General features: G+C 39.8%; 3 protein-coding genes across 3 annotated transcripts; all 3 read right to left on the bottom strand.

The window, feature by feature from the left end:
- Positions 1 to 1,431, bottom strand: mrpl35 (mitochondrial ribosomal protein L35). Its single transcript, XM_056393763.1, has 4 exons — positions 1,333 to 1,431; positions 935 to 1,100; positions 378 to 522; positions 1 to 270 (listed from the first exon to the last, which is right to left on the bottom strand). The coding sequence occupies exons 1-4, from the start codon at positions 1,361 to 1,363 to the stop codon at positions 82 to 84; spliced, it is 531 nt and encodes a 176-aa protein (XP_056249738.1). The 5' UTR covers positions 1,364 to 1,431; the 3' UTR covers positions 1 to 81.
- A 1,343-nt stretch (positions 1,432 to 2,774) lies between these two features.
- Positions 2,775 to 8,148, bottom strand: si:dkey-21a6.5 (laminin subunit gamma-2). The gene is made up of 9 exons (XM_056393500.1): positions 7,947 to 8,148; positions 6,604 to 6,777; positions 6,324 to 6,462; positions 6,129 to 6,217; positions 5,805 to 5,868; positions 4,661 to 4,749; positions 4,420 to 4,532; positions 4,186 to 4,342; positions 2,775 to 3,553 (listed from the first exon to the last, which is right to left on the bottom strand). The coding sequence occupies exons 1-9, from the start codon at positions 7,993 to 7,995 to the stop codon at positions 3,396 to 3,398; spliced, it is 1,032 nt and encodes a 343-aa protein (XP_056249475.1). The 5' UTR covers positions 7,996 to 8,148; the 3' UTR covers positions 2,775 to 3,395.
- A 934-nt stretch (positions 8,149 to 9,082) lies between these two features.
- On the bottom strand, positions 9,083 to 13,250 carry cfap99 (cilia and flagella associated protein 99). Its single transcript, XM_056393690.1, has 15 exons — positions 12,894 to 13,250; positions 12,658 to 12,802; positions 12,468 to 12,562; positions 12,250 to 12,356; positions 11,973 to 12,150; positions 11,697 to 11,777; positions 11,327 to 11,395; positions 11,141 to 11,227; positions 10,940 to 11,028; positions 10,604 to 10,808; positions 10,281 to 10,422; positions 10,047 to 10,198; positions 9,748 to 9,953; positions 9,446 to 9,632; positions 9,083 to 9,334 (listed from the first exon to the last, which is right to left on the bottom strand). The coding sequence occupies exons 1-15, from the start codon at positions 13,005 to 13,007 to the stop codon at positions 9,227 to 9,229; spliced, it is 1,965 nt and encodes a 654-aa protein (XP_056249665.1). The 5' UTR covers positions 13,008 to 13,250; the 3' UTR covers positions 9,083 to 9,226.
- Between the last annotated feature and the right edge of the window lie 523 nt (positions 13,251 to 13,773).

Genomic DNA, 13,773 nt, shown 5'->3' with positions numbered 1-13,773 from the left:
TCATTTAACATGACTTTATTACGTATATTATTATGTATATTACATCAAACAAAACAAGATAATACTACATGTATCAGCCAATTACAGTTTGAGATTGACCCGGTCATGGTACTTCAGGTATTGATCATCGAGATACCAGTTCCTCCTCTTCCAAAACGAAGTTGTCATTTTATCCAAAAGCTTGCTCTGTGTTTTGTTACAGAACACAAACTCCCTCAGGCGCTTTCTTCTGGCAGGTTTCTTCTTCCACAGTTTCTTCTGGTGTCCAGCCTATTTACACCCAAGAACAAGACATCGGATTGGCCATTACAGTTTTTGTTTGGTGTAAAGAAAACATTCCAGTGTTTTTGACAGGTAACCGTTAAAAAGAAACATACCTTGCGTCTGATCCAAAGTCCACAGTGCAACCTCATGAACCTATCTGTGACAGATTTTACACTCTTCCTCTTCCCCTTCTTCACACTGTAGTACGTCAGACTTCGACTTGGCTGTGGAGTCAGACTGGGAACAAGAGCTGACACCCTGCAACAACATAGAGAAGCACAACCACTATTATTTAAAATACCTAATTATCCAAGTATTTAAATACAATGGAGGTGAATTAAATTATTTTTGGTACTCACAGAACTGAAAAATAAATAAATAAATAAATATTCCAGTCACCTGTTGGAACAATATAAAAACGTGCAGACAGGGATATTTTACTAATATATCTCTACCTCTCGATCTTGAGAGTTTCCTGTGTTTTCCTGTTCAAAACTGTGACTGCTTTCCTGCAGCCTATTAAGCTTTAATTAATTCCGTATTTTTGCAATTGAACTGCTGACAGCTTTGTGTTGTATAGGGTGATAGGCATACTACCAAGAGTTTAATAATACTGAAATCCCTTGACAGTACTGTGGATGTCAGCAGTCGTGGTCCCCCCAGTCCTTACCTTTGCAGGATGTTGTACCGCGGTGTCTGACACGCTGCTCCCCACAGAGGAGCGCGGACAGCGGCTGCAGCGGAGCTGTAGAGAGGCGGAGGCTGAATGAGGCTGGAGAGTTGACAGAGCTGAGGTGTCCTGGCATGTAGAGACGCAGACAGCGGCCTCAGCAGCCCTGTAAGACACAAGGACAACATGAAAACACGAAATGAGCCACGGCGAGGAAAAACCCTCAGTGGCGTCACTGTTAGCTAATGCTACTGACTTAATGTGGCTACTGTTCGTGCTAACAAACTACACGAAGCGCTCCGGCAGTTTTGTCCATCAAAACGCAGAAGAAACTCTAAACATTAACTGAAGGAGAACAGTGAAATGACAAAGTTTGAATGTCAAATTGTATTACACACCGGACACCCTTCTCGCCAGGACGGCCGCCATGTTTACCCCTGAAAGCTGCCGTAAGTACGGAGTCCCGTTTGGACAAAACTCAACCTAGTACAGTGCGTTACCGCCACCTAGCAACTACTGTCTGGCATCAAAATAAAAATTGTGGTAACAAATCAATTTTAATGTACTCCAGTGTCCACTCTGTGTGAATGCCATGACTTTGAAGCTAACAATCTTGTATGAAACTCTCGGCTGTATCTATGTTTCTGCTCCATGGTTGTCACACACTGTAAACAAGTTTATCTGATCCTGCAGCTCTGCCATTTGTCAAACTCTCCTGCTGGATGTTTTCCTAATGTGGAAAGAAAGTGTTCAGTGCTGCAGGATCACAGTCTTGTCAGAATGACTTTTCTCTCTCTTTACTGTAGTATGGTAAACTTTGCATTATCCACTGAACAGATGTCATGGCAGACATGTTCACTTGTCATGGCAAGAAATACACAGGTACAACCCAGCAATACAAATTAATAATTTAACAGTGCAATACCTTCCTGATTTGCAGTCATCTATCTTACCATGTGCAGTATTGGGGAGAAGTGAAGTACATATAATTAAACTAGCAGTTTAACTACATTTTGCAGTAGCTTGCTGGCTGTACAACTACATTCATTGGTGTACCGTGATTCAAGTAGTTCCATTCATTTTTTGACATGTTTGTATAGTTAACTACTGAAACTACCAATGATTTTGGGCCATAAGGGAATGTAATGATTTTTTATTTTAATCTTACCATTGCTTCTCTACTGTAATAGACAGCCACAACCGCAGCGAAGGCATGACCAGGAAATGCATTTGTCAGGGAGTCACCACCATACACTTAACCTTTGTGTAGTGCATGTGCAAAAGCCAAGGGTGAGTGTTGCTCAGTGGTCACACAGTGACAATGTTATCACAGATAAACCCTCCAAATCTCAGCCTGAGGAACAGTCCCCATGGCCATACTTGGGCAATTATTCATACTAAAACTGTGTTGGAACAAACAGTGCACAGTCGTGTTGTGTAGTTGGAGGCAGTTGTCACTGCAGATACTGGCCCTTCGTGTAAAAGGAATTATTTTGTTTCTCTTGGCTAAATTAGCAAATGCCTTTTACTACATTTTGAAAAATCAGTCACCAGCATTAAGCGATGAACTCAGAAATCTGAAAGGCTCTTTCTAAGTTCAAAGGTATTAAGTTGTGTTAAAGTTGTGGAGAAACCTGGACTGAAAACAAGCCTGATGCAAATCTATAATATATTTTAAATGATAATAACAATAATAATAAACTTCATTTGTATAGCACCTTTCGTACATAATTGCAGCTGAAAGTGCTTTACAGAAGAAAAATAAAATCAATAACTTAGGTAATAGCAGCAGAAATAAGGGGCAATTTAGTCTAATAAACAAAAGGGCAATAAAACAATATTAATTTAATAATTTTTATTTATTTTCAAAATGTTCAAACATACAAAACAGGTGAAAAATAGTAAGCCAAGGAATCAATTAAACTACAGAAAACACAGACATAATGTAATCAAATGCATTAAAAAACACAAGGCACCAACAACAGTTTACACCTCTCTGTCACTGAGGAACTACACAAGTTAATGGAGGCAACAAGTTGACCAACATGAGTGCAAAGTAAATCAATTACCCTGGTAAAAAAAAGTGCTTTTTATAAGAGAGGTTCCCACCAAGTGGAGGCACGCATCTCATATTCACCGCTCCAGCATACCTCTCATAATCCAATGACCTAGTTTGCAAAAGGAGAGTGTTTATCTCTGAGTGGAACAACTGTTACAGTGTTAAACTACAAGAATTCACAGAAGAATGAACTTGTGTTTCTCAATAATATATTCAAATGTACCACATAAAAAAGCTGGTGGATTGTCAAAGTACTATTGTGGCACCAACCCAGGATTTTACCATCAGTCTTCTTCTATCAGTCCTTTTGTCTTTAGTGGAGACCCATACAGAGAAAAGACTTCAGCTGGTTTTGTCTGACCAAGCGCTCACTGTAGGAAAGCTAAACTGAGGTCCTTTGTTTCACCAGCCAGCATATACAGGTTCTGCATCACAGGGGATCCCATAGTATCGACCTTGAGGTCGCTCTTTGCGTAATAATGGAGCTCGGGCTAGAGTCAGCTCTCCATCAGTGTCTCTCCGTCGACGCAGAACCATTAAAATGATAAAGAGTAAAGCCACTGGAAAAGGAAAGGAGGAAAAACGGAAAAAAAATGTTGCAGGAAATGATCATCTACAGTTGGGCTTATTAGATACACACAAAGAATGCATTGATACACGAGCATGACTCTTATTTTGTTTCATTATGTCTTGTTTGTGAATAATGTGGTCTCAGTGTAAGGGCAGAAACATAATCTGTTTCCAGTGAGCAAAAATAAAAGTTTTATTGTTTCCATGAGGCCAAATGACCAAATGACTCATTACATTAAGTCTCTGACATAAACTACATTAGAACAATACTTAGTTATATATGAAATGTGCTAACAAGTTGTGTTTCATTAAATTGCAGAAAATAGGTGTGCCTAATGATATCCAAACCATTACTTTATCAAACACAAGCTATTAATAATTGCTGTAAAGACATTTTTTCGCATATAATTAGATTATATAAATATGGGACATTGCAGCTTGAAGCTTGTCAGTTTCAAAGGCAATCAATTTGAAAGGCAGAATTGTAATTACAGTCCCTTTCACATGGTGTTAAGGTAAGATACATTACTGGAAAGCATATTGGGTATCTAATATAAAAAATGCTATTTAAATGCAAATGGTTTGTAAAGGGTTTTGCACTTGTACCGGCATTGCTACTTACCTCCACCTCCAATAACTAATAGAGCAATAGTGACAGGAGCCAATTCACAAGTGTCCCCTGCTTTGCGGAAGAAGGTCTCCATGCAGTAGCCTGGCGCCAAGCTGCCCTCTGGACAAAAGGCATCACTTGGACACAGAATGGGGTTCACATCTGGACTCTGAAGAAATAATAACATGAAGGACAAATGTGCAGGACATCTCAATCGCACACAAGTGTGGGGGGTGCAGTACTCACAGGGCAGTAGTGATTCTCTGGGCAGACATCACAGCTTTCCTGGCCCCAGCGGATCTGGAAGAAGCCACTGCCGCAGATTTGACACATGGTCTGATGGGGAGCTTTGTGCATACCTGTCAAAAACCAGATATGACCTGAGTGGACATTCATGCTTCACCTTTTCTATTATGAGTTGCAGAAAGCTCTCATACAAATCACAACTTATGGCCCTGTGGTTTTACATTTGCATAGCGTGAATTACCTGGTCGACACAGCGTGCAGTCTTTAGCAGAGGCCTGTAGAGCCTCAGTTCCTCCTGGACACATCTGGCACTCTGTACAACCAGAGGAGCTGTAAAAGAGAGAGAGGAAGAGAGAGACATATGTTTGTGACTGTTAAATGGCAAAATTCAAATCTTATTTAGTTTAAAGCCATTGTTGCAGCTTTGTTTCATACTGCTAACAGTCATCTTAGTCATAGTTTGAATTAGTTTTGCAGAGTAAAGATTTAATAATAATACACAGCTCTGACAAACAACATCATGCCAACACTACCAAATTAGGAAAAAATGGTTGCAGACTGTTGTCAGCGTATACAGTTAAAGTTGTTTGGACAATTAATAAAACTTAAGAATAAATAGGCTGTCCAAGAGCCAAACACAGTATTTTTAGCCAGTGAAAACAAGCTGTTGTGGCAGCAGCCCAAGAGCTCTCTGGTGGACACTGGCAGTGAAGGAAGGAGGCTTTAAGAGTTGGCAAGACCAAGACATCTTCTTCCCTTGTAAACCAGGCAGATTGTCGCTTTTGCTGGCACAGAAACAAAAGTTCAGTGGTGGGTGGAGTTTGGTGAGGTCATGCAGGAGGGTTGCAGTTGGCTTCAAAGATGTTATCAGACCGTCATGTTGAAGAGCTGAGCCTAAAGGTGAATGTCTTGGTCTTCCTGCGTTCGTTTGCTCACCCATGGTCATGTGCTCTGAATGAAATCTCGAGTGCTAGAAAATGTTGGGACCGGTAAAGCAACTTGCTGCTGAATTCACACACTTTCTTATACTTTTTACATCCCCTTGTATGAGCCACTGAGACATGATCATACATGCCATGACATTTTTATGCATACTGCTGATGATTCAAAGAAGCAACTGTGTTACTGTGTGTGTGTGTGTGTGTGTGTGTGTGTGTGTGTGTGTGTGTGTGTTGTGTGTGTTGTGTTTGTGTGCGCACACACAGGCAGGCAAACAGAACCATGGGATTGAAGCATGTGATGTTCGATCCAGATTATTAGATAAGTGATTTTTCCAAAAACACAGAGATAGTTATGAAAGTTCCATCCACACTGATGCTGGTTACAAACAACATCAGAAACAGAAATAGCAAAAGGAAACCTGGTGATATTAAAGTGCAACTTACTTGCAAAAACTTCCTAGCGCACATGGCGTGCATGAGGTGGAACTCAGCTGTGACGAAAAGAAACCTGAAAGCAACAGAAACAAAAATAACTCACAACACGTGATTCATGTTTTAGATGATATGAAACAGGGTTGAGGTGATTGCATGAATTCATTTTTTCATGTGCAAGCTTAACTTCCTTTATAATTGGTTTGGTAAAGACATTTAAAATATACAAGTCTAATTTTTAACGACAAGTTAACTGCAGCTTTGACTGAAGGAATACAAAAAGTAAATAATTTACAGCACTACTGAGAGTTTTTGTCTACAGCTAAATAAACACACCTGGTGAACAACTTGCGCAACTGTCACCACCAGTATTATTGTTGAAGGATCCACGAGGACAGGGGTGACATAATGGACTTCCAGTGAAACTGTAGGCGTAGGTGTAAAATATTCAATAAACTGAGCAGTGAAGTAGACAATACCAGCAGAAGTAAAAGAAAATGTTGAATTTCTATGTAAAAAATGTGCCCTTACTTTGTGTAGAAGCCCTGGTTGCAGGGCAGACACTGCTGCTGTCCAGCAAGTGGCTGATAGAAACCTCTGGTGCACGGCAGACAGGCTCCAGAAAATAGACACAGCCCGGGGTCAGAGCAGCACACACACAGCAGGGTGTCTAGGGAGGGATAGAGAACCATTTCCTAACTTTGACTTCACGATCCATTCTTCCATTTAAAACATTAGACAATATGTTTCATCACACAAAAAAAGAACCAAAATGGCAGCCTGAAGTCAGATGACATGGTCCTTGACTCACTGTTGTCGTATTGCGATCCCGGTGCACAAGGCTCACAAGTTGAAGTGTTGAATGCAGAGCAGCCTGGGGTCGTGCTGCTGAGAATCACGGGAGTTGGAGTCACACTGGTCACGTTCTCAATAAGAGTGGTGTTAATCACAGCAGGAGTAAGTGTGGTCTGGCTCACCACCAGGCCTGGAAGACAGAAACACTGGATGTTTAGAGTCTGACATTTTGTAGTACAGTGAAAGATACAAGACTGCAATGCAAACACAGCAATTTGATTCACCTACAACTTTTAATCAATACCAATTAATGCGTGGGGTTGTATTGTTGTATTTATATAATATAATATACATTATAAATGTATATCCCTATTTCTATTTTCAGGCATTTACAGTAATGTACTTTCGTAAAGGGTCAATCTAAGTGGATCCAAAGTGACTTAATAAACTAATTAAGACTCAGAAACATAAACGAGGTGAGGAAGGTGGGTGGGTTAGGGTTAGCAGTAGCTGCGTTCCTGTGATATCTTAAAACACTCCACAAAATCTGAAGTATAACATTCACCCAGTTAGAAAGTGGGGCGACAGGTATAAGCACATCAGTGAAACAGAGCCCATATTGTGGGGGTAATCACATTAGCCATGTGCTTAAGTGCTTTCTTGAATAGGAGCCATCCTACTCATGAAATGAAATTATTCAGGAAGAGGGTCATGTGATTCCTCTGGTTCAGTCTCCTCTGGGCTGGCAACATTTCTCTCTCAAGCTGTTAGAGTGGCAGAAAGAAATGCTGTAATCCTGATCCTGATCCTAAATCATAAAATTTGGAAGGATACAGCACCAGTGTCAACAAAATAAGTCTCCATAGAGAAATTATAGCTCAATAGAAATCCATTAAGTCAGTACATTCATTTTACAGTCATTTTCCAGAAGAACAAAGTTTGTTATGAGGTTAAGGTCCAAAAAATTAAGATTACAATGATAAAATTTAAGGGAATTTGTGAAAAAGAGCTTTCTAACGTAGTTTCAATGGCATTAATTTCATGCTGAAATAATCCTGACAACTACAAGTAAAGCAATTGTCAAAACAATTTTTCAAATTCATCCTTTGACATTGTATGAACTTTGTATTGCATTTATACTGTTTTTATGGTTCGTTTACTCCGCAGCAAAAATCTGTAATAATCTTATGAATAATGGACTATTCCAGTTGGGACAGTGGTTCAACTCGGTGAATTAACAATCTGATAATTGTTATGATCCACTATTATATCTCTATAATAAATCCATCGTGTCCTTCCTAGTGTTTTGTATGATAATAGCACTTATTTTGCTCACCGATAGAGGAGTATAGACCTTACCTATTAAACAAGCGGCGGCTATCGCAGGAAGAAGTCCCCGACACTCCATCCTCCAGATATTATCGAGTACGACCACCAGACAGTGTCCGTCTACAGCATCTCATCCCTGACAAGTGGCCGAGTCGCCTTAGTTTTTGCATAGGACGTAGGCAAAGTTCACTGGCAGTGGGATCAGTCCTCTCATCAGTGTCATATGACAAAATACACATCATGTGATTTTGCTTTAGAGGGAAAAACTGAGCCGTTTGGGCTGGATTCAGGCTGATCTCTTGTTGTTACGTAGAGCAGCCAGCAGGGGCGCCACTGCTCCTCATGTAGTTGAAATGTGTACTGGTTCATCTAAAGAAAAATGTTAGTATTTATTGCACAATATATTTTATATGATATCTTGCTTTAATGTGCTGCATTGTGTGCTATTATAGCTGTATTGTTTTTGTTAACTTAGAATAAAATAATAATTAATTATATATTGTTGAAGATAATTAATACATTATCAATAATACTGGACAATAATGATTACAGGATGACATTACAACTATTGAAAATTCACAGTTTCCCAATATCCACAAACTAGTGACCTGTACTTGTACTTGTACTTACTATGTTGTTTTACAATAAATATTCAAAATTTTCACTGTATTGGACTGTAGACCGGTTCGAGTGTTTGCTGTACAAAGTCCTGTGCTCATGCTTACAGTAGTTCTCTTTTGACAAATGACACATGATACTGGTGCCTTATCTTGATGAGTATGATGGGTGACATTTTGCACAGTAACTTGTTACCAAAACATACAAGCCACAGAAATAACACCCATATTGTTTTGGGGAAGGGAAATTTTCTTCATAAGTCACAAGGTGAAGGTTCACTTCCTATTTCATGTCACACACATACACACACACACACACACACACACACACACACACACACACACACACACACAGGTGGCTGGAATTTTAACCTGAAAATAAATCCCAACATGTTGACATTTAGTGGACATTACAAAGCTCAGGGCAACATTTAACACTAATATTATAAATACACTACAAAGTGGAGTAGATTCAAGTGTGTAGATAACAGTAATGGATATAAATTAATTCCTCCATGGAGATAAACCACAATGACAGTGATTGTTTAAAAGAAATTTTAATGCAAAAAATGTGTCAAATTAACAATGTGAAACAAATTATTCCATGTATTTCTCTCCTGGCAGGAGATTCACCGCTGATCTGTCTAATCTAAAATTAAACATTCATAGGCTCAAGAAACATGTTGCACATGTTCATGTCTTAAGTGTTTCCCTCTGAGAAACAGCATAAGGAGCGTCATTCTGGATATGATGCTCTAAACTCAGCTCCAGTTCCTCCCAGCTTTTCTTCTTCAAGCTTTTCTGGTGAAATGAGAAACAGGAAGATGAATGAGGAAGATGATCTTACTGCTGTTAGAATGAAAATATCCAAACACTGAAAAAACCAGACAAAGCTTTGGATTTCATACTCACTTTGTTGTGTGTCCCTGTGTTTGTGTGCACCGCAGCCTGCTCACAGGTTTTGGCCTTGTTGCTTTCAGTGTGCTTCAGTCTTTGGCGCTCTTGCTGTTTCTCCTCAAGCTTCTTCTGCAGGGCCGAAAGTGTCTCATCTTGAGTCACCGTCTGCCGAAACCCCAGCCTGGCTTTCCTCTCCTCTTTCCTGCAACATGCAAAAAATTCATGTCTGTGTGATATTTGTGTGTTTGTATGTCGACCTTCTTCTGTCCCCATTTTCCCACTGCCATAATTAAGTCAGAGCCCAACATTTTCCTGACCTGATGGCCACAGCCTGTGCCAGTGCTCTCCTGTGGAGGTCGATGGTGTCCATCTGCTCCAACAGCAGCTGCTTCTTGTTCTGCCTCACCTCCAGGATGTGCTCCCGTTTCTCCAGCTGCTCTGTTTGCTGGACCTCCTTTAGCAGGGCCAGCCGCTCCTTCAGCTCGGCCAGGGACATCTCTCCCAGCAGCTCATGGCCTGCGGTCTGACATGGGGCAACAGGTTAACCATGACTTAGAGATACTGTGAGTGAAAGTGTGTGAAATGAGAGATGACTTCCTCCATTTCTTTCACTCACCTCTGTGTCGTCAAAATTCTTGACTCTGAAGTGAGGTAGTGACTCAATGGTGCGAATTTCACGGATAATTTCAAATTTTCTGCTCAGTTCTGCCTGTGCTTCCTCTAGTGCTTGACGAAGCAGCTCTCGACGTTGCACTGATACTTCTTTCACTGTGAAAGTGGCAAGAAATTGGAAATCATGAAAAAAATGATTATTATTATATCACAAGTGATGTCAAACAAGGCGGAGTACCTATAGTTTGTTTGAATTTCTGCAGCTTCTCTTTAGCCATTTTCGAGCTCTTGTGTCCCTCTGCCACTTGTAGCACCAAGTCTCTCATTTCCTTTTCCTCCTGCAACCTTTTCTCAGCATATCTCCGCATCAGCTCAGCTGTCTACAAGACACAGCAAAGCAACCATAAAAAAACAAATTTTTCATGCATAATCTTGAATCCCTTTAAAACGACTTCTTTAAGGATGTTTGTAGAGAATAGAGATGCTTTTGTGTAATTTAAAGCACTGTGTAATCTTCTCTAAATGCTTTTTCTTTTCAGTTGTTGAGGGGTCTTAACCAACCTCTTCCTTCTTCAGCTGAGCAGTCCTCTGGTTGTGTTCCATTATGCGTGTGCGGGCCATAGCTGCTTCCTCATAACTGATGCGTCCCTCCAGACGCCTGCGCTCAATCTTGGCCAACTCCTCCTGAAGGTCCTTCTCACGCATCTCCTTCTGCCACTGTAGGAAAGAAGAGGGCTCACGTGCCCCTTTTATCAAACGCTCCATCCTGTGGGTGACACGCACATAAACACATTGAAATTATTCTTGACTTGTTTTAGTTTTGTGAGTTAAGCTTTATTTGTTAAGGAAATCGAACTGGGATCAAGGATCTCTTCTAGGTAAAACACTGTGCTGAACCTCTGCAGCTCCTCCTCCACCTGACGGTCATATAGTGCCCCCTGCCTCAGGATAGCTGCACTGTTGAGTTTGATGGGCCAGTTGCTGGTCTAACAGCATGAGCAAAATGAACACATGCAAGTGGATATTAATATAATGTACACACACATTAGTTGATACTTATAATATACTGAAGATGTGGGTGAAATAATTGGATCTCACCTTATTCCTGGAAGGAGCTCCAGAGCAATGAAATGAACTGAATTTGAGCTTTGAATCCAAGTCTTCCTTAATCTTGGACACCACTTGCTGCAATGCAAACCATGGTTCAGCAAAGATGCAACTGATCGGTAAAAATGACTCAAAAAGAAAACCAACATATATCAATCACAGAAAAATAATCTTTACCTTGGTGTGTTCAGACTTCTGCGGATTTACACATCTGAACTGTTTCACATTCGCCTCATACAGCAGCTCCTTTGGGGAAAAAAGATGTCCTTACAATGACATGTAAGTACTGATGAAAATACATCAATATAAGACTTAAAATAATGTATTAATAATGTTACATACAGTGGTTCAGAATAAATTTTTTATGTTTTGTAATATTTTTTGGTGTTTTATTTTTGTTGACTATGCCAGTTGTTGATTGATTGATACACCTGCCCCCTCCGTCAAACCTCTCTTCTGTTGTAATATGTTTATATAATAGTCCATCTTTTGCCTTTTAGATGTCGTAGTATTTTTCTGATGATAACTATAAAAGCAGACATTGTACCTCAGCCTTTTGATGGTTCTTCTGTTTTATCTCCTCTATCATCTGCATCTCCTTTGGAGCCCTGTATGTGCTGTTTGGTACCTACAAAACAAAAGCCTTGTGAGTAGTGCATCAGCCTCTACAGACCTGACCTGGTCTATATTCTCTCTAAAGCATATCTGTAGGAAAAAAAACAGAAGATAGTGCATATGTAAACAAACTATGTGGCAATGTTTGAAGAAAATACAGTATATAACTGAATATAACTAAATGTAAATATAACTAAATGAGGCTGACTGGTTTGGATTTTTCCTGCTGTGGGATGAGCTCAAGAACAGGCAGAGGTCGAAGTTTGGGTTTGGTGAGAGGGAACTCCTGGGGCTCAGTGGTTTTGATTGGAGCTTTCTTGACCTGACTCCCTTCAGATATTTTGACAGCAAGCTGGTCAATGAGAATATCAATCTCAGGGCGCCACCTAAAGGACAAATAGACATATGTTGTCATTTCTTGTCTTCATATCAAATGTTATAGTCTGTGAATCTGAAAAGGATCTTCCTGGATTTTTTCTTTTTACCTTAGCAGAGGGCCAATCCAGTGTTTCTCCACATAGGCAGCATCATAGATATTATTCCACTCTTCTTGTATCCATGTAGTGAGATTTGTGAAGAAGAAATTCAGGAACTACAACCCAAAACAGCATATACATACAGAGTGTACAGTAGCAGAGCTTTTGATTGCTGATTCTTTCCAGTTCAACAACAGTGATGTGTTCAGAAAAACTGAGTTTCTTACTGTGTGCATCTTCTTGATGTCCAGAGATTTGACAATGTTGCTAAAACACTGAAGCCCGATGTCATCAAGGACAAATGTGGCAAAGTAACAGATAACTGAAGAACAACATAATATTATAAATATATCAGTGTTAATCTTGTTTTATTCAGAGTAAAATGAGAGTACACGACTGTTTACTTAATTAACTTACTGACAAACTGGCTGCGTTCACCTCTGGATAAGCATTTCCCATTCTGACCATAGAAGACATTGATAACTATATCCAGTAATCTTTTGTGCTCAATGCATCCGGAGACCACATCAAGCATGAACTTCTTATCCTGAGCATCCATGTTCTGCAATGAATAATAATATTAGCCTATGTATAATTCTTTAGAAAGGGTGTGAGAACAAGCAGCATCAGGACTCTAATCTGAATTTACTTACCTGCAGAGCTTTTGAAGCATCTTCAATGAAGTCATCCAAACACTGTCTGCCAGTGCTGAACTTATCGAGCAACACAATGGCCTCCTTGACAAGTGATCCATAGCTTGATGCCATCTTATATCGACCTGCAGATAGCTGATGGAGATTGATAACTGCGGAGAGAAGATCTGCACGAGCAGAAAAGGCCACAGAAAAACATACACAATATATATATATTAAAAAAATATATAAAAAAAAAAACGTATAAAAATATACTTCTTAGTTCTACCAGAGCGAGACAAGTGCTATTAAAAATACAAAGGCTATATTCATAGTAAGTTTCCCCAAAAAGATTCACGGGGCAGCTTGTTTTCAGGTCGAAACGTTGCCATGTTCAATCGTTGCTTAGCAACACACTGGCGTAAACAGAAATGCATCCCAGCTTTCCTAGCAAATAACACCTTACAAATACAAGGAATACCAACATATGTGGGATTAACGAGAGATTTTTTTTAATTATTGGGCTGTTTTGTTCACTAGATAAAAACAGTCATGGTTTTAATCTCTTGGATGCAGATTAACAGTCTGACATCCTGATCCTTTGTTGGCTGCCATAACAATAATAATGACGTAGCATATTGTGACGTCTGTGCGAGCGATGCGCTGCCTTTGTGCGCTGTTGGAAAAACGGCAATTAGCACGATAATCAAATCAACGTGATAAATACAAGAGGAAAAGATTAAATACATGCAAATAATTGTAACAAGATTAAGATAGTAGGCCTATGTCAGATTGTTAAAATACAAGTGCCACGAAAGAAGGAGAGTGACTAACTTTACATCAGGGTTTAGTGGGGAAAATCTGATTAGTGATCAAGTCACATGCAAACTGGGGTTTTAGA

This window comes from Seriola aureovittata, chromosome 13 (assembly GCF_021018895.1).
Source record: "Seriola aureovittata isolate HTS-2021-v1 ecotype China chromosome 13, ASM2101889v1, whole genome shotgun sequence".
In the NCBI taxonomy this organism is placed as follows: Eukaryota; Metazoa; Chordata; class Actinopteri; order Carangiformes; family Carangidae; genus Seriola; species Seriola aureovittata.
Note: the sequence above shows the minus strand (reverse complement) of the source record. Positions and strands in the feature narration are given on the sequence as shown.